This window comes from Macaca mulatta, chromosome X, assembly GCF_049350105.2.
Source record: "Macaca mulatta isolate MMU2019108-1 chromosome X, T2T-MMU8v2.0, whole genome shotgun sequence".
Classification (NCBI taxonomy): Eukaryota; Metazoa; Chordata; class Mammalia; order Primates; family Cercopithecidae; genus Macaca; species Macaca mulatta.
Window position 1 is genome coordinate 43,670,803 of NC_133426.1, and position 21,226 is coordinate 43,692,028.

Below are 21,226 nucleotides of genomic sequence, written 5' to 3' on the forward strand. Positions count from 1 at the left end.
CTGTATCCTTCATGGATCTTGTGAATAGAATCCCTCTTCTAATTCTGGTTTAGTAGATCCTGATTCTTATATAATAGGTTCCTGACTGGTTTCTACAGTGAGCAGCTTTTATGAATTTTGTGAGTTTGACATGGTTTTATTGGGGAGATTATATCTGATCTGTGAAATTAATATAAACTAATCTTATCGTTGTGAACCTTAAAGGTAGATTCTTAAATGGCATCAGCTAGATGTTTTTACACTTGATCTTAGTCAAAAAGCCAAGAAGCAATAGCTAGATATGTTTAAAACATTCTATTTATCAGTTGGGCGCAGTGGCTCATGCCTGTAATCCCAGCACTTTGAGAGGCTGAGGCAGGAGGATTGCTTGAGCCCAGGATTTTGAGACTAGCCTGGGCAACATAGTGAGGCCCCCATTGCTACAAAATTTTTTTTTAAATATAATTTTGAAAATAAATAAAATAAAACATTCTCTTTATCAGTTCTTCTCTTCTGCATGGCATAGGGGAAGCAGCTGGATCTGAATGCCAAGTGGATTGATTCATTACTTGCATTAGTAAATAAGATGCTCCATCAGCATGAGTATGTTTCATTGAGTTGTGGAGATGTTTTGTTAAATTTTGCAGTGCTATGTGTTGCAGAAATAATGAAAATGTTGGATTCTACTTTTTTTTTTTTCTTTCCGTGAGTTTCCCACACATAATAACGCAGGTAGGGTGAGGGGTATAGAGAGGGAGAACCCAGCCAGAAATGGAGCAAGGCATTTTGCAGAGGCTACGTCAAAGGAGAAATTGACAATTACATGCCTTCTCACGTTCTTCCTGCTTTTCACATCCTCTCTAAATAAAAGTAGAGACTATAAATATATACCACCCATTTGTTTTTAGAGAATGGTGTGATAAAGATTTATTTAAAACACCATAGACTTTGCTGACAGTAACAGCTCAGCAAGCATTTTTTTTTCTTTTTTTATTAGTTCTATTCTTCCCACAGCCCTTTACTCCAGGTTTCTATGCCAACGACTGAAATCAAAGGCTTTTCACAATGTGTATGTTCTGGAATACTAAGTAAATTTGTTGTTGCTAAGAGGAAAACTTGGTTTTAGCCAGCAGGCCATACAGAAAGCTGAGTTTGTCTTAATGCTTACCAGATATAACCCCTCACTGCTAATAGAGTTTGACCCATGGCTTATAGTCGAATTTCTTTTGGATAAGGGACATTTCATTTGAAGTTTCTTTTAGCACCTTGTCCATACCAACTCACAGAAGACGTTTCTTTTGTCTTCAAAGAAGGATACATTTTCACTTTCAATCCCTCTCAGAAGGAAACTCAGGAAGCAGAAAGTGTTAAGTCCTTGTAGGGACGTTACTTGTTGTATATTTGCCTCCTTTCTTTTAAACACCTGAATTCATCCCTCCTGATTCCATGCTATTAATATTGCCTTCCATCTGTAGTGTACCTATACATGTTTTACCTCACGTGAGCTTCCCAATGGTCCTAGGAGTAAACAGCATTATTTTTCCCAACTCAGAGAGCGTAGGAGCCAAAGTGTAGCTTTCCAGCTCTGAGCCCAGTGTTCTGTGGGTTACATCACTTTGTTTTTTATTCCAAAGTTAACTTGTGAACCCTTCTAATAAACTGCTCCAAGATATGACAAAAATCACTTTATCCCAAAAGGCTCTGGAGTTGTAAGATGCCACTGTGGAAACAGGGACTCCTGTGGATATAGGTGTGGTCGTTCATGGGAGCTGTATGTGACACAGTTCACATTTCGCAGTTCACAGTTCACAGTGGTTGTACATGGGAGCTGTATGTGGCACAGTGGCTTCTTCTCTTCTCTTGCACCCTGAGCTGTAGTCTGAGAGGTCCTCTGGCCTTCAGTGAGCACCTGGCAGCTAAACAGCCCCCGGAGTGTCCCAGTTAGGCTCAGCAGGCTGAAGACCACAGATGGATTCTATTATTTTATTAAAATACTAAGTCTGGAGGTCTAAGGCATGGTTTGAAATTGCTGGCTATATATTCTTTTTGTTAAATGATCCATGTAAACTTATTATTCAAAGTATGGCCCAAGTATTGGCCAGTATTTTATGTTATGCCATTATATCCTGCCTGATTAGGATTTGAAGTGGTTCTTGACAAGTATTACTAATTTGGATAAGTCAGGGTAGAAGATAGAAAAAACAAAACAAACAAACAAACAAACAAAAAAATACCAGTTAGGTAAGGACAAGCAAGCGGTGACAGGCCTGTGCTCATGGTAAGAAATTATGTTTTGATGATAGAAATGAGGTAATATAGGAGGGATTGCTTTCTTATCTCAATTACAATTCTGAGTAGGTTTTAAAAGCAGAGAGGCTAAAAATGTTTACATATTTTCAGTTTGATCTATCCGGTATCCAGTATAAGGATATATGAAGACAGCTGGTAAAAAATTAGTTTTTAGTAACTTTCATTCTTTTTTCCCCCCTCACTTTGAAAAGACTTCATTTGCTGCCTGTGAGTTCCCAGAGAGCTTAATGGCAGAATCCCTCTTAAAGCTCTGCACTGTTTGGACAGCTAGGTCAGCATTAGTCATCTCCTCTCAGAGGCTCCTTCTTCCTATAAACTCTAAGGGTTACATCTCAGATTTGGTTTCAAAAATATAAAGTTCCTACTCAGCGACAACCCAGTATATAGCAAAATAAGTTAATTATTAGATTTTTTCTTCCACTCATTTTGTTTTCTTTTAAAAAAAATGGTAAAGTACACTAACATAAAATTTATCATCTTCACCATTTTTAGGTGTGCAGTTAATTCAGTAGCATTAAGTACATCCACATTGTTGTGCCACTGTCACCGCCCATCCATCCAACAGAACCCCTCTCATCTTCCTTCCATTCATTTCTAACAGGGACTAATTCACTACAGGAATTGTTTTCTAACCATTCACTGAGAAGTAACCTAGCATCACCCCCGCAACTGGCAGCATAGAAAGGGAGTTAAGTCAGACACAAAGGATTTCTCTCACTCAGGCTGAGGGACTTTGTGATCACACGTAATCATGTAGGGCCTCAGCATTTGGGTTAATGGCCAAAAGAACCTTGTGAATGGAATTAAACATCATACGAGCAGCTTCCTCAAGAGAAATTGCTCTAGTCTGCATGATAACTGAATTCCTGGAGGTTCTGACCTTTCAGGTTAGAATGTAGTTGTCTCTCAGAGGTTAAAATCTCCTCCTTCCTCCTTGCTTTCTACTTCCTTCCTATTTCTTCTCAGCAACCCCTGTCCTCACCCCAGTGGCATGCACATTACTCCAGTCAAAAGACTCAATCATTGATCTTTAATTTTCAAACTTTTGCAAAGTAGCCTTCTAACAGTTGAAATCTTAAACAGCCTCTAACGTCCAATGAATCCCATATCTAGTCCATTCTGGGCACTTCCTGAAGAAGGGAAATTCAGTTGTCCCATGATCACATGTTGAGCCAGCTAGAAAACCTTTTCTGTCATTGCCTCATCCTGCCACCTAATAGGATTGATGCTGCCATGTAGCCCTCTGTATCATGTGCAGACTCAAACCTTTTTCATTTCTATGTCAAATTCAGTGAACAGATACCTTTTGAAAACCTACTGGGCCACAGAGTTTTAGTAAGTGGCTGTTACTCCTACTTTAGAGATAAGAGAAAGTTATAATAATGAGAGTGGTTCAAGGTCCTACAGAAGTGAGAAAGAAAGAGGGACAGACATAAAAGCCTAGTTAATTACTAACCTTTGCAAACACAGAGCTTCAAACCGAAAAGAGGCAAATAATGATAATAATGTCAATACCTGATATTTGACAGTCCAGTACTATTTTCATAGCACTTCATTTTAGTTTTTGCTTTGTGTTTGGGTTTTATGCAACCAGAAGAAGAAAATACTTGATGGAATCACAGAAAGCTTGAGTGTTAATTATAGTTCAGTGTAGTGAATGCTTTGATCCTGAAGGCTGTGAAACTGAGTCGTTTTCATTTAGAAGACTTCTCATGTCAGGTTTTTCAAATGAAGAGAATGATTAGTAAACTATTCAATTACCTTTCATTCCCATAGCTCTTCTGTAATTCGTAAGACTCAAATGATACACACTGAACCTCAGGCTGAGATTTAGTTTTATGTATTTGCCAAAGTACACAGTAGCCTAGTTTCCATAGCCATATCTAGCAGATAAATGTCTCTGAAAAAAAAAAAAAAATCAGGCTTCAGAGACAATGGGAGGAAATCACTGTGGCTCACACTTGCGGACCAGCAGTGGGTGACAAAAGTGGATCCTGGGACACAGACATGGGTGCAGTCACTAATCGACATCATTATTTGAACATCCACCAGTGGAGTAGCCCTGAGTATCTGTGACTTTTCCCAATCTGTAAATTAAAAAAAAAAAAAATACTATTCTGATGTTTAAATGCTGGGAAGTTGGTGCTAAGAGCATAATGGCTCTTAGTTCATCCACCCTTTCATTCCATGCCATCACCCTATCTCTGCCATCATGGTTATAAAGCCATCACTGAAGTAACTTCATCCAGTAGTAGGGGGCAAGGCCACATCTTCCCAGACACTGTGATATAAAAGGTGAATGCACTCACTTAACAGCTTAGCTGACAAGAAGCTCTGCTTTGCCCTTGGCCCTCTCTACCTGCTCTGATGTACTTTCTCACTGCACTGTCTTGTTAGGAGGAGGACGGGCTGAGGGCAGAAACTCCGCGTGAAGCCCATGATGCACTTGCAATTTTAGCTAGATGTACAAGCAGTTTCCTTCCTTTCTCCTATTTGATTCGGTGTTGTGGAATTATGTGCCCTTTTGTCCAGAAGGGATACAAATGAAATTGTATTCCCATGTGTAACATTTGGAAAATAAACATTCTGGTTATCACAGCTTCTCTTTCATTGCATATTTTCCTGTGTTATGTCATGCTTCTGCCAGTGCAAGCCAGAATGTGAAGTATGCCTAGGGGAATATTTCTCAAGTTTTTTCTAAGCAACATTAATCTTAAAAATACTTTGCAAAAACAGGGCATTTGGTGGTCAGATAAATTTTGGAAGTGCTCCGTATTCTATCCCTGTCTTTGATAGTCAAGGTGCCTGTTAACAAATTAGGAGTCCTAGGAAGCCTGGCAATAAAAAAGACTATTGAACACAAACCAGGATTTCCCAGACTTACGACCATGGAAACTATTTTCATATAACACCTGTAAAGATCAAAGTAAGAGATGCTAACGCAGGAGGTGTTTTTAGAGATTTAGGTTCACAAATTATCAAAACTACTCAGGAATAAATAGAAAATTGAATAGACCTATAATAAGAAAAGAGATTGAATTAGTAATTTAAAATATCCCACAGAAACAAACCCAGACACAAATGGCTTTACTGGTAAATTTTACCAAAAGTTTAAAGAAGAATTAATACCAATTCTTTATAAATGCTTCTAGAAAAGTACAGGAGGAGGAAAGATTTCTCAGTTCATCCTGTGAGGTCAGTATTATCCTGAATAACAAAACCAAAGACATCACAAGAAAACTACAAACCAATATCCCTATATAGAGTGCAAAAATCTTCAAGAAAATACTAGCAAACTGAATCTAGCAATATATTAAAAGGTTTATACACCATGACTAAGTAGGATTTATTCCAGGAATGCAAGGTTAGTTTAACATACAAAAAATCCAATAATGTAATGCACCACCATATTAATAGGATGAAGGACCAATAGCACATGATCATCTCAACAGACAGAGCAGAAACATTTGACAAAATTTAACGCCCTTTTATGATAAAACCACTAGAAAAACTAAGAATGGAGGAGAACTTCCTCAACCTAATAAAGGGCTTCTACAAAAAACCCACAGCTACCATAATACTCAATGGTAAAAGATTGAAAGCTTTCCTTCTCAAATCAGGAGCAAGACAAAGATATTTACTCTGGCCACTTGTATTTAACATTGTACTAGAGATTTTAGCCAGGGCACTTAGGCAAGAAATCCAAAAAAAAAAAAAAAAAAGAAGAAGAAAAATTGTATTTGCAGATGACATGATCTTGTATATAGAAAATCCTGATACTGACTAAAACAACTCATGAAACTGTTAAACAAGTTCATCAAGGTTGCAGGATACAAGATCAATCTTTAAAAATAAATTTTATTTCTATACAGTGGCAATGAACAGTCTGAAATGAAATTAAGAAAACAACTTCAGAAAATAACTTCATTGAAAATAGCATCAAAAAACAATAAAATACTTAGGAATAAATTTAACCAAAGAAGTGTAAGACTTACATACCTAAAACTACAAAATATCATTGAAATAAATTAAAGATGTAAATAAATGGAGGCATCCTGTGTTCATGGGCTTAATATTGTTAGGGTGATGATATTTCCCAAATTGAACTATGTTTTTAACACAATCTCTTTCAAAATCCTAGCTGACTGTTTTTGCAGAAATTGGGAGACTGATCCTAGAATGTATATGTAAATGCAAGAGACCCATAATAGCCAAAGCAGTTTTAAAAGAGAAGAACAAATTTGAAGGACCCACACTTCCTGATTTCAAAAATTACTATGAAGCTAGTGTGCTAAAACAATGCATACTTGTATAAAAACAATGTGTACTTGTATAAGGATAAACATATTGGTAAATGGAGTAGAACTGTGATTTCAGAAATAAACCCTTACATTTATGGCCAATTGATTTTTGTCAAGGGTAGCAAGGCAACTCAGTGCAAAAAGTAAAGTAAGTTATTTCAACAAATGGTATTGGACAACTGGATATCCACATGCAAAATAATGAAGTTGGACCTCTTCTCACACTATACACAAACATTAACTCATTTTAGACCTAACTACAAGAGCTAAAACTGTAAAACTCCTAGAAGAAAAAATAATAAATCTCTGTGAGTTAGGCAGTGATTTATTTGATGATACTGAAAGCACAAGCAACAGAAGAAAAAATAGATAAATTGGTCTTCATCAAAAAAAGTTTTTGAAGTGTTGTCATTTGTATACCATCAAGAAACTGAAAAGACAATCCATAAAATGGGAGAAAATATTTGCAAATCATATATCTGACAAAAGGACTTGTATTCAGAATACATAAAGAACTCTAACAACTCAATAATAAAAAGACAACCCAATTCAAAAATGGACAAAGGACTTGAATAGATACTTTGCCAAAAAAAGATATGCAGATGATCAATAAGCATCTGAAAAGATATGAGGGAAATGCAAGTCAAAACCACAATGAGATATCACTTCACACCCAACAGGATGGCTGTAATAAAAAAGGCAGACGTTAGTAGGAGTTGTGCAGGATGGGGCGACATTGGAACCCTCATCCATTGCTGCTAGAAGTGTAAAATGGTGCAGCCACTTTGGAAAATAGTTTGGCAGTTCTTCAAAATGCAGTGTGAGAGAAAGAAGAGTGACTACTAATAATTAAGGGCTTCTTCCTGGGGTGAAGAAGATGTTCTAAAATGAGATGTGGTGATGGTTGCGTGCTCTGTGAATATACCAAAGACCATTGAATTGTACACTATAAATGGATGAATTATAGGATATGTGAATGATATGTTAATAAAGCTGTTAACTAGCCTTTTGTCCTCACAGTGTGATATTTTCATCTTTTTTCACACTTCCCGTTTCTCCTGAGTTAATGGCATCTGTGAAAGAGGAAAATTATTTTTTTAAAAAAACTCTGTCATTATCTTTATTTACAAAAAAGCTGCCAGAAGAACTCATTATTGTTTCTATCTTAACTGTTTTGTTTGTAATTTCTGTATATAACTAGAATCCCTTGGAAAAGAAGACATAAATTTCTTTTAGAACCCTTCACTGTTGGGGCCAGGCACAGTGGCTCATGCCTATAATCCCAGTACTTTGGGAGGCCAAGACAGGAGGATCACTTGAGCCCAGGAGTGCAAGACCAGCCTGAGCAATAAAGTGAGGCCCCATCTCTACAAGAAAAAATAAACAAATAAAAATACAAAAATTAGCCATGCATAGTGGCACACACCTATAGTCCCAGCTTATTTGGGAGGCTGAGGCTGGAAGATCACTTAAATCTGAGAGTTTGAGGCTGCAGTGAGCTGTGATCACAACGCTACACTCCAGCCTGGGTGACAGAGAAAGATCCTGTCTAAAAACATAAATAAAACCCGTCATTGTTGATGATATATCATCATTTATATCTGAGTGTAATGGTTCTCTTTTTCCAGAGATGGGACTGCACAACTCAGGCGCCCATTGCATTGGTAGCTGTACAAGTCTTGAGACAGAGGCTGAGAATATGAAATATCAGGTCCTAAACAAACACATAGGAATGTGCTGCCAGCCCTTGAAATGATGTGAGAGGTTATAGATAATTTGGTATTCGTAAACATGGAGCAGAGGCATGAAAAATGTAAACCATAAGACTATGCAAATATAATAACAAATGTGAGGGTGGATAAGTTCCCCAGGGAAAAGGGAAAGGGGTGGGCAGAAGGAAAGGAAAAGGCTAAGGATCAGACTCTGGGGGATTCAGTGGATCATAGAAGGAGGGGTCTTGGGGTAGTAGGCTGAGACTTGGGACAACTAGCACTATCTGATGGGGTGGTATCAAATTCAGCCAAGTGCTAATGGGATGGATACATCCCTTCATATCTAGCTAAAAGTGGCTCACTGGTGACCATAGAGAAAAGGGCACCCATGGACTTTTGAGGATACAAGTCAGATTTTAGAAAACAAGGATGTGAAGGCAATGGGGGCATCATTTGAGTGGGACTGCTAAAAGAATGCAAAGAGGATGACAAATGAAAAGGATAGATGTCTCCATGTAGGTTATGAAGGCTTTTTGTAGATAGCGTGAAGCTATGTATGTTTGAAGAGAGCTTGGATACCTACATTTGGAAAGAGGAAGATAAGGCTTTTGTTAACTATTAATACAACACAAAACTGCCATCCTATTTAATGGATCTCTTCTTGGAGATTTTAAAATTTAAAGCATTGTTATAAACTATAGAAAATAAATCATCAAAAGATTCATCTTACAGGCTTTGTCACAAAACAATGGGACTAGAAGGGTCTCAAGGTATTCATATAAGCTGGACAGGCATATTTCTAAATTAATCTGGAAGATAACTCTTTATCTTGAAGATGATTAAAGAAGGCTATTTGGCAGCTTCCCCAGTGACCTATGATACTCTAATAACGCTCACTTCCTGTTGCTTAACTCAAATATAAAAGTACAGAGAGATGAAACTCTCCAATGTGCCAATCAGGAAATGCTATTTTGCTTACTATAAAATTATCTTATAGAACCAACAATAAAGAATTATGTGGGAGCCATAAACTGCTATCTCCTGGCAATAGTCTTCTGTTATTATGAACATTAGTAGATTGAAGATGTAGTTTCTCAAAGGGACTTAAGTGTTTGCGGGCACGGTTCCAGGGACATTGCGTTCTGTTTGACATAAACAGTTTCTGCTGTATCAAAGACACTGCCCTTTAGAGATTAATGGCCACTTTGGAAAACTAGTAAGCTTTCAGAGTGTAGGTACAAAATGAACTTGACCATTACACTCGATTTTTTTTTCCTTTTATTTTTAAAGAGCAGTAATCATTTGGAAGTATTCCCAGAGCCCCTGCTTCACCCTCTTAGGTCACGAAGGCATTCCTTACTGAGAAGTGGCTTAATATTGAGAAACTGCTGACACCTTGGTGAGAAAACTATAGAATCACATTCTGGAGACTGAGAGGGTCCACACTGTCAGGCAGTTCTCACTCAGCCAAGAGATATCCTCCAGGCACCCGTACTGCACTACTTTAGAGATTCTCACATGCAAAAGTGTTCCCCACATAAGTGCATTTATTTTTAGCAGGTTTGGGTTTTCTGTGAAATGAGAACAGAGAAGCCAGAAACTGATAGGGGTGAAACTAATTGATGAAATCCTTTATCAACAGCAAAGAAGTTTATGTTATGGGCCTTTATGGTCTTGGGTTTTTTTTTTTTTTTTTTTTTTTTGAGACAGAGTCTCGCACTGTCACCTAGGCTGGAATGCAGTGGCATGATATCAGCTCACTGCAGCCTCCGCCTCCAGGGTTCAAGCAATTCTCCTGCCTCAGCCTCCCGAGTAGCTGAGATTAGAGGTGTCCACCACCACACCCGGCTGATTTTCTTTCTTTTTTTTTTTTTTGTATTTTTAGTAGAGATGAGTTTTTTTTGTTTGTTTGTTTGTTTGTTTGACATGGAGTTGTGCTCTGTTGCTCAGGCTGGAGTGCAGTGGCATGATCTTGGCTCACTGCAACCTCTGCCTCCCGGGTTCAAGTGATTCTCCTGCCCCAGCCTCCCAAGTAGTTGGGGTTACAGGCACCCGTCACCACACCTGGCTAATTTTCGTATTTTTTTTTTTAAGTAGAGACAGGGTTTTGCCATGTTGGTCAGGCTGGTCTCGAACTCCTGACCTCAGGTGATCTGCCTGTCTCGGTCTCTCAAAGTGCTGGGATTACAGGTGTAAGCCACCACCTCTTCTTGTAAAATATTCCGTGGTTCCCATTTCTAAAATGATTGCCAGGCCAGATTTTCCTCTTTCCTTGAACTCTTTTCTTCTCCTGCCACCTCTGTTTATCAAGGCTCAGATCAAGGGGTCTTTGGACCTTGTGTGAAATCATACTCAAGTTGGCATCTTTCTGTGAAGAACTTCATTAGGAATGTGGGACACATTTTGTTGAGTTATATTTATAATACTTTTCTTTATGTTCCCAGACTATTGAGAATATTTATTTATTTGTTTTTAAGACAGAGTCTTGGTCTGTCGCCCAGGCTGGAGTGCAGTGGCGCAATCTCGGCTCACTGCAACCTCCGCCTCCTGGGTTCAAGCAGTTCTCCTGCCGCAGCCTCCCGGGCAATATTCATGTTTTTTAATAACATTTTTTCCCAAAGCAAAGATCAGTTTTGCATTAGACTATTCCTTGACTATACATGCATTTTACAGAGGAAAATGTAGATTTTTCCAGATTTCAGTTAAGGGAGGAATTATAACAAGGACCAGCTGCTCTGAGGCTGCCCCTGAGCTATTACTTACCCTCAGTCCCTCTCTTCTCCATAGCTATTTTTGTTTTCTATGTAAAATACCTTTGCCCATTTCTCTCAGGATATGTATTAGCATTTTCCAAAGTTGTTTATGTTCCCTCAGTGGTTGTCTTCCACCCCTGAAGCGTCTTAAGTCTCCATTTTTACTCCTTAGAAACAGAAAATGTACACGTGGAAGATTTCTAAGTTTCACATTTCAAAGTTCTCTTTCTTTTGGGAAAGAGAAAGTTGAGAAGTTTAAAAATGCCTTTAGAACAAACCTATCTCCACATTCCATCAACTGTACAGGAGGCAGGAAAGTATATTTTATGAGCAAAGGCTTTGGGAGCAGGAAATTTCCATTCTATGATATACTAGCTACTGCTGCTGGGCTTTAGTTTCCTTATTTATAAAATGGAAATATCAATAGTTCTTGCCTTCACAGGATTGGAGTGAGCATTGCGTGAGATAATGCATATAAAGGGCTTTAGCCAGTGTCAGGCATGGAGAAGGATCTCAATAAATGTTAGTGATGATGGTGGTGATGATGATAAAGGATTTGGAGTCTCAAAAAGTTGTATTGCAGTGTTACAACGTAACATTTTCAGATAAGAAACGAGATCACATATTCTGCCAAGGTTATTTGAATTTGCTATGTGGAAGGGAAAATTACTTCCCTGTCACTTAATGGCCGCCATATATTCTTACTCAGGAAGTATGCATACACGTGCTTGTGATGTCTTGTGTCCTTGCCCTGATGGTCAGGAGTTTTGTTTTAGCCCTTTAAAAAATCCAATACAGCTCTCAATATTCTGCAGTGCATGTAGTAGACTTTCTCCAAGTAAATTATTTAATTAAAAAATCAAATTATCATGCAAATTATGCTGGTAGAAAAGATGTGGCCTTATGAATATTTACAAGACATTTATTTTTAAAGTAAAAGAAATTAAATGAGCAAATAAGGCCGTATAAACTACCTATTTCTGGTCTATTTCCTAGGGACTCACCTCACCCTTGCTTTTCTTAGCACTTTGGCTGTTACACAATGAAATGAAGTTAATGGTTTCTAATAATGAAGGAGCCATCTTCATGTTAGAGGTCTTGGTACCAAGCAATAGAAACCAATTCAGGCTAACAAGAGGGAATGTACTGAAAGGAAATGAGAAGACCTACAGAACTGATGTGAGGCTGGAAGACCACACTTGAGAATGAGCAAAAAGCATGAGAGCTCTGGCAAGTTAGGGGCAGGAACCGTAGCCATGGTCTTTGTAGCAGGAAGCATCTGCTCAGCACTTGGCCACGGGGAAAGAAAACCCACAGTCTACTCTCTTCTCTACGTGGGTGACCCACTCCATGGCCAGAGTCCTCTGAGAGGGTGTGACTGGCCAAACTCAGATAACAGGCTCACAGCCAGGCTATACCAGCAGCTTGGGTGTAGAGATTTTTAAAAAAAATCTAACTTATAATTTTCTGTAATGGGAGCTGGTAGCTGGGACCATCCTTCCTACACAGCTATACAGAAAAGAAGAGAGGCAATTTCCCAGAAAGAAACCAGGATACCACCAGGAAAGGGGAATGGATGCTTGGCAGCCCACAGTGGCAAGTGCCTGATATTCCACACTGCTTATAATCTGATTCTTTAATCAGGCATAGCGTGTAGTCTAGCCGGTCTTTATTAAGCCTTTGTAGACCTTAAACAACAGTATGAGATATTCCGCTTTGCTATTCTTGTCCTATATGTGGTCTAAAGACGGTCCTCCACGTCATCATCCTGCTCTCGTCTCAGTGGGAACAGCTTTCTCAAGAGATTAGATGGGAATTCAGGAGTTGAGAATATTGTAGCACCAGCATTAGATACTAGGATGTGCTACCTTTATTTAGGTATAATTTCCAAATAAATAGAAATAAATGTAAAGCTATTATTTACTGTAAATTAAAACCAGCCAACACAGCAGCATGGAGATTCTGCACATTTTATTAAATTGGGGCCTGTACAGGTATAATGTATTCAGTTCCCGTCAAAGGGAATGTTTCTGACACAGTAGAGGGTCTGGTTACTTTGAAAGTCTTAGGTTGGTTGCTTTTTTGTTGTTTTAGAATACCATTCAAATTTAAGGTATTACTCTTTTTGATTGATTCTGTTTGCTTTTATGTTCTAGGGGAAAACATATCCATTTCGGGGCGCCTTTCCACCAGTATGGAATCCCATTGCATATTTGGATTACAACAATCTGTGGCGGACAATAGATAACATGGGGAAGGAGGTAAAATGTGTGTTCAGTTTGCACATGACCCATTACTGAAATAACAATGGCAACCGTTTAATATCCTTCCATGGTGCAGGGAACATTGCTCCGGACACCAATGCATATCATTTCCAATGTACCCAAACTGCAAAGTTGGCTGTATTTCCACTTGACAAATGGGAAAAATGAGTGCCCAGAGATTATGTAATTTACTCAAGACCTCATAGCAGGGAACCAGCATACCAACCCACTCTCTTATACAAATGCCTGTGTGCCTTCAACTCTATGCTACTGAACATTTATATGACATTTTTGCCAAGTATCTCTACTTACAGTTGTCTGTCTGTCTGTAATGCCATTTTAGATAGTAAAGGAGGGAAGGACTTGCCACCCCAAAGTTTTTTAACTTAGTCTTAGGCTCTGTAATATCAATCTCTCAAACTTGAATTTGGGACATAAAGTAGGTATTAGCTTTCAATAATAATGATGATATTGTCATCATTATAATAATTACATATAAATTTGTGCATAGACATATATAATATTGTCACTATTATTATTGTTTTGGCAATGGCATTAGGACATAGAATCCAAGGAACTCTACTGCACTCCCTGTCTCTATATAGAATTCCATGCCAATCATACATTTCAACACAGAGACCAAGAGACCCATTTTCAGAGGTTTTCATGAGGCCCTTCCTGCGAAGAGGTGGCAGTTACCATCAAACCTGAGTGGGGACTTCCTTTCTCTACAGATTCCAGCTGATGCACCCTGGGAGGCTCAAAATGCTGCTGAATGGGACAAAATGACCATGAAAGAGCTCATTGACAAAATCTGCTGGACAAAGTAAGTAGACTTTACCATTCAAAATTTACTTTTTATCTTCCCTTCTTGTCTTTTATATCTTGCCTTGAACTGCAGTGCTTTTCTTAACAACTTACAGAAAAAAAGTTAAGAGGAAACCTAGTAATCTTTCAGTCAGTAGCAATGTTGAGGGCACCTCAAAGTAGGTTAGAACAGAAAATGAATCTAAAAATTAACAAAAGTAGGTGAATGAAGTAGAATTTCTTTTAATGAAAGAGTTGTGTGATCTGCAATAAAATCAATAATTGTGTTTTCATATCCTGGAAAGGTTGCCTACAAAAGCAATTTGAAAAGATATTTTTAAAAAATGTGATGCATTTACACCATGGAATACTATGCAGCCATAAAAAAGGATGAAATCATGTCCTTTTCAGGGACATGGATGAAGCTGGAAGCCATCATTCTCAGAAAACTAACACAGGAACAGAAAACCAAACACCACATGTTCTTACTCATAAGTGTGGGAACTGAACATTAAGAAGACATGGATGCGGGGAGGGGAACAACACACACTGAAGCCTGTCAGGGGGTGGGAGGAGGGAGAGCATCAGGATAAATAGCTAATGCATGTGGGTCTTAATACCTAGGTGATGGGTTGACAGGTGCAGCAAACCACTGTGGCACACGTTTACCTATCTAATAAACCTGCACATGTACCCCGGAACTTAAAATAAAGTAAAATGATAATCCCATATAGATGTAGAATACTAGGAAATGAGAGGAAAGCTAGTCTGTAATAATAAAAATGTTTTCAATTAGACCATGTATTATTAGTTTATGTGGGGCCTACTATGTGAAGGCACTATACCAGGCACTGAGGAATGGGGGCGAACTTCTTAGGAATAGCCCCTACCCTCATGGAGTTTATGTTCTTCTAGCAAGCAAGACTGACCTTGAACACAATTACATAATGCTAGGAGAGTTCCTGTAACAGGGAGAACCTTACATGGTCTGAGGGTAAAGGAAGCATTCTTTGATGAAGCAAGCTTTAACCTGAAACTAAGGAGTTAGTGCATCAACTAAGAATGAGCCGCAGGGGCAGAGGGGAGTCAGAAAAGGTGAACAGTGTAGGGCAATGGTATCTTCCAGGAATGACACACAGGGACAGGAGAGAGAAAGGAAGAGTGGATGAAGTTGGGGGGATAGTATCTGCCAGGAATAAGCCATGGGGCAGGAGAGAGACAGGAAGGGTGGATGGTGTGGTGGAAATGGTACCTTCCAGGAGTGACCCATAGGGTTGATAGTAGTGAGCAGATGGTATGATCTAAGAATGACACACAGTGTCAAAGGGAGAGAGGGAAGGTTGGACAGTGGTGGTGGGAGGAGGGAATGATAGCTTCCAAAAACTACCCACAAAAGCAAGAAGGGATAAAGGGATAATGGAGCAAGATGGGTGGTGTTTTAGGAATGACCCACAGAAACAAGGGGAGATGGGGACAGGAAGGGTGGATGGCATTGGGGGATTTTATCTTCTGGGAATGAGCCACAGGGATGAGGGGGAGATAGGAAGGAGTGATGGGATAGGGATAGGAAGATAGTATCTTCCAGGTATGATCCACAGGTTCAGAGGGGAGACAAGTATAGTGGATGGTGTTTGCCATGAATGAGCCACCAGGATAATGGGGGAGACAAAAAAAGTTGATGGTGTGGTGGGATGGTATCTTTTATGAATGACCACAAGGGGCAAAAGGAAGACAGGAAAAGTGGAGGTTGCGGGGTATCATCCACCAACAACCCAGAGGTGTAATGAGGAGACAGGAAGTATAGATGGTATTACCAGGGTATGTCTTCCAGAAATGAGCCACAAAGGCAGGGATGAGATAGGAAGAGTGAATGGTGTGGCCTGGTTGCATCTTCCAGGAATGCCCCCACAGTGTTAGGGAGTGGGGAACAAGGATGGATCCCTGTGGGGGTATGGTATCTTCTAGGAATGGCCCACAGGGTCAAGGGGAAACAGGCAACATTAGATTGTGTGTGTGTGTGTGTGTGTGTGTGTGTGTGTGTGTGTGTGTGTATGTGTGGTGGGGAAGAATGAAATTTTCCAGCTATTTCTCTGTCTCTGGGGAGAGAAATGGAAGGTTGGTTTGTGTGGATGGAGATGGTATCTTCTAGGAATTACCCAAAAGGTCAAAGGGGAAAACAGAAGGGTGGATGTCTTAGGGGAAGGGGAGTTTTCCAGCAATGACCCGGAAGGATGGTGGGGAGACAGGAAACATAGATGGTGAGGCAAGATGATGTATTCCAGAAATGACCCGTAGGGCAAGGGGTAGATACAAAGGTAGATGGGGTGAGGAAGATCATCTCTTCCAGTTATGACCCACAAGGATAGAGGGAACATAGGTAGTGTAGATCATTTGGCAAAATGGAATTTTCCAGGAATGGTCCACAGGGCAGAGGGTACCTAAGACGTTTTGGTGGTGTGGCAGGATGGTATCTTCCAGGAATGAGCCACACTGGCAGTGGTTGAGGGGAGAAAGGAAGGGTGGATGGTGAGGGGTCATGGTTTCTTCCAAGAATGACTCATAGGATTGTACAGGAATGACCCAGAGGCGTAGCACAGGGAGAGGAAACATGACCGGTGTGGCAGGATATACCTTCCGGGAATGGTCCACAGGAGCTAGGGGATGCAGGGAAGGTGGGCTTGTTCGAAGGCATGGTTCTTCCTGGAGTAACCCAAAGGGTCAGGGGTGAGTCAGGAAGGGTGTATATTGGGTCGTGGATAACTTCCAGCAATGACCAAAAGAGGTGGGAGGAGACAGGAAGTGTGGAAGGTGACCAGGATGGTATTTCCAGGAGTGACCCTCAAGAGTTGGGAGAGACAAGTAGGATAGATGATTTGGTGAAGTGTTATCTTCCAGGAATGAACCAAAGGGGCAGAAGAAAACATGGTACATTGTGTTTAGAGAGATGGAATCTTCCAGGAATGAGCTACCCTGGTGGTGTTTGGGGGGAACAAGGAAAGGGTAGGCATAGTATCTTCCAGGATGACCCACAAGGCCAAGGGGGAGAAAGGACAGGGTGGATAGTGTGTTTGTAGGGGGAGGGCATGTTACTTTTCAGGGATGTGACACAGGCACTGTGGGAACATAGAGAAGGTTAGATGTTTTGTGGAGGAGGTGGTTTAGAAATGACCCAGAGGGTTTAGAAAGGTGTAGCAAGATGGTATCTTCCAGGAATGAGCCACGTGGTTGGTGGTGGGGGAAGATGGGTGGTATAGAGAGATGGTATCTTCCAGGAATGACCCACAGGGGCAAGGGGGTGACCTGAAGGGTAAAGGTTGTGGAGGGGGATATCTTCCAGTAATCACCCAAAAGGGTAGAGGGAGATAGGAAGTAAAGATAGTGAGGCAGGATGCTATTTTCTAAGAATGGTCTTCAGGATGTGTGGGGTTAAGTAAACAGGAAAGGTGGATGGTGTAGGGAGATGGTATCTTCCAGGAATGAGCCACCGAGGTAGGGGTGAGACAGGTAGGTAGATAGTTTCATGGAATGGTATTTTCCAGGAATGAGCCACAGGGCAGGGGGTAGATATAAAGAATGCATGGTATGGAGGAGATGGTATCTTCCAGGAATGAACTACAAGATTGAGGAAGGAGGGGAATGATGGATGAGCTAGGTGGATGGGATCTGCCAAGATGGCCCACAGGGCCAAAAGAAAGACAAGACAGAGTGGATAATGTAAGGGGGATAGTATCTTCCAGGAATATGACACAGGCAATGCAGGGAGGCAGGAAAGGGTAGCTGTTTTGGTGAGGGAGTAGTATCATCCCTAAATGACCCAGAGCAGTAGAGGGGAGACAGGATAGTTGAATGGCAGGATGGTATCTTCCAGGAATGAGCCACGGTGACAGTGGTGGAAGTGGGAGACACTAAGGGTGTATGTGGATGGTATCTTACATAAATGACCCACAGAAGTCAGGGAAATACGTTTAGGCAAATGGTATCTCCTAGGAATGTGCCAAAAGGGTAGTGGTGGGGGGAGATGGGAACGGTGGATATTGGGGGTGATACCATGCAGGAATGAGCCAGAGGGGGTAGTGGGGAGTCAGGAATCATGAATGGTGTGGCAGGATATATTTTCAAGGAATGACCCACATGGGCTAAGGGGACACAGGGAATGTTGGCCTGACTGGGGACATGGTATCTTCCTGGAGTGACTCAAAGGGTTGGGAGGAGATAAGAAAGGTTGATGTTGTGGGGAATACATTCCAACAATGACACAGAAGGATGTGGGGAGACACCAAGTGGGGAAGGTGAGGCAGGATGATATTTTCCAGGTATGACCCACAAGGTTGGGAGAGTAAGAAAGATGAGTGATGGTGGGGGAAATGGTATCTTCCGGGATAACCCTTAGGGGTAAGGGTAAATAGGACAGGGTGGATAGTGTTGAGGGGGTTATATCTTTCAGGAATGTGACTTAGTCTCTGGGGGGAAACAGGGAAGGGTAGTTGTTTTGTGAGGGAGTGATACCAAAATGACCCAGAGGAATAGTAGGGAAATAGGACAGTTGCATGGCGTGTTAGGATGGTATCTTCCAGAAATGAGCCACACTGGCAGTGGTGGAAAGAGACAAGAAAGGTGGATGTTATCATTCAAGATGATATCATTCAAGAATGATCCAGAGGAATAGGGGAGAGACAGGAAGCCCGACTGGTGTGGCAGGGTATGTCTTCTGGGAATGAGCCACAGGTGTGGGAGAAGTCAGTCAGCGTAGATGGTTTGGTGGAATGAAATCTTCCAGGAATGACCCACAGGGTCATGGGGGAAAATGGAAGGGTAGACGTTGTGGATGGAGATATCTTCCAGCAATGACCTAGAGGGATGGGGGAGACAGGAAATGATGATGGTGTGGCAGGATGGTATCCTCCAGGATTGAGCCACACTGGTGGGGTTGTGGGGGGCATGGTATCTTCCAGGAATGACCCACTGGGGTCAGGGGAAGACCGATAGGGTAGATGGTTTGGCAGAATGTTATTTTTACAGGAATGACCCACAGGGCAGAAGATAGATAGGAAGGATGGATACAGTAGAAGAGACGGTGTGTTCCAGTAATGAACTGTAGAATTCGGGGAGGGGGGGATTGATGGATGAGGTAGGGAGATGGTATCTTCCAGGATGACCCACAGAGCCAAGGGGGTGACAAGGCAGACTGGGTAATATAAGGGGTATAGTATCTTTCAAGAGTATGAACCGAGCACTGCAAGGAGGCAGGGAAGGGTAGACGTTTTAGGAAGAAGGTGATATCATCACAAAATAACCAAGAGGATAGCAGGAAAGTAGAATGGTTAAATGGTTTGGCAGGATGGTATCGTCCAGAAATGAGCCAAAATGACAGTGGTGGGGGTGGCAGAAGGTATGGGTGGATGGTATCTTCCAAGAATGATTCAAAGAGGCAGGGAGAGACAGGGTACATTTTGTTTAGAGAGATGGTGTCTTCCAGGAATGAGACACCTGGGTAGTGGTAGGGGAAAACAGGAAGGGCGGAAGTGTGGGGGGATGATATCGTCCTGGAATGAGCCAGAGGATTAGTGTTGGGGGGGGTTATATCAGGAATGTGACAAAGGCTCTTCGGGGACACAGGGAAGCCTAGATGTTTTAGGGAGGGTGTGGTATCATCCCGAAATGATCAGAGGGGTAGTGGGGAGATACAGCGGTTGCATGGTGTGGCAGGATGGTATCTTCCAGGAATGAGCCACACTGTGGGTGGTGGGGGAGATCATCAGGGGGATGTTGGCTGGCACGGTATCATTGTGGAATGACCCAGAGGGACAGGGCAGAGAGAGGAAGCATGAATGGTGTGGCAGGATATATTTTCCAGGAATGAATCACAGGGGCAGTAGGGAAACATGAAGAGTGGATGGTGAGGTGGGATGGTACCGCCCAGGAATGGTCCACAAGAGCTAGGGGATGGAGAGAACATTGGCTTGTTGGCAGCCATTGTTTTTCGTGTAGTGACCCAAAGAGTTGGGAGTGGTGGGGGAGATAACTTCCATCCACGACCCAGAAGAGAGGGAAGAGACAGGAAGTGTGGAAGATGACCACGATGGTATCTTCCAGGGATGATCCAAAGGGGCAGAGGGACACAGGGTGGATTGTGTTTTGAGAGATGGTGTCTTTCAGGAATGAGCCACCCTGGTGGTGCCTGGGGGGAACACAGGAAGAGATATGTGGAGATGGCATCCTCCTGGATGACCCAAAGGGGAAAGGGGGAGACAAGGCAAGGTGGAAGTGTTGGGGGGTTGTGATAGTATCTTTCAGGAATGTAGTAGTCACTGTGGGGAAACAGGGAAGGGTAGATGTGGTTATGTCGTCTCAAAATGACCCAGAGGGGTACGGGAAAATAGGAAGGTTGGATGGTGTCACAAGATGGTATCTTCCAGGAATGAGCCACACTTGCAGTAGTGGGGGTGGAGACAGGATGGAAGGTGAATGTGGATGGTATCTTCCTGGAGTGACCCACAGGGGCAGTAGGTAACAGTGGATTGGGTTTAGAGAGATGGTATCTTCCAGCAATCTGCCACAAGGGTGGTTAGAGGTCCGGGGGATATTGGAAGGGTGGATGGTGTGGCAGGATGGTATCTTCCAGGAATGAGCCCTGGCAGGTGGGTGTTTTGGGGGGATTGTATCTTCCAGGAATGGACCACAGGGGTAGATGGGAGACAGGTAGGGTATGGCAGAATGATATTTTCCAGGCATGACCTACAGGGCAGGGGATAGAGGAGAAGGATGGATGTTGCATTGGAGATGGTATCTTCCAGGAATGAACTATGGAATTGGGGAAGCGGGGGAATGATGGATGAAGTAGGAGAATGGGATCTTCCAGGATGGCCCGGAGATCCCACAGGGAGTCAAGGCAGGGTAAATAATGTAAGAGGGGATAGTATCAGGAATATGACACAGGCACTATAGGGTGACAGGGAAGGGTAGACGTTTTGGGGAGGAGGTGGTATCATCCTGAAATGACCCAGAGGGGTAGTGGGAAAACAGAAAGGTTGGATTGTGTGGCAGGATGGTATCTTGCAGGAATGAACCACACTGGTGGTGCTTCAGGGGAATACAGGATG

General features: G+C 41.6%; 1 protein-coding gene across 1 annotated transcript in view; it reads left to right on the forward strand.

Annotated features, from left to right (window-relative positions):
• The window catches only part of MAOA (monoamine oxidase A), an 81,758-nt gene that overhangs the window by 35,300 nt on the left and 25,232 nt on the right, over positions 1–21,226 (forward strand). Inside the window, exons 4-5 of the mRNA XM_015127229.3 lie at positions 13,212–13,316; positions 14,054–14,145. Of these exons, the coding sequence (XP_014982715.2) occupies positions 13,212–13,316; positions 14,054–14,145 (197 nt within the window). The remainder of the gene's footprint in view (positions 1–13,211; positions 13,317–14,053; positions 14,146–21,226) is intronic.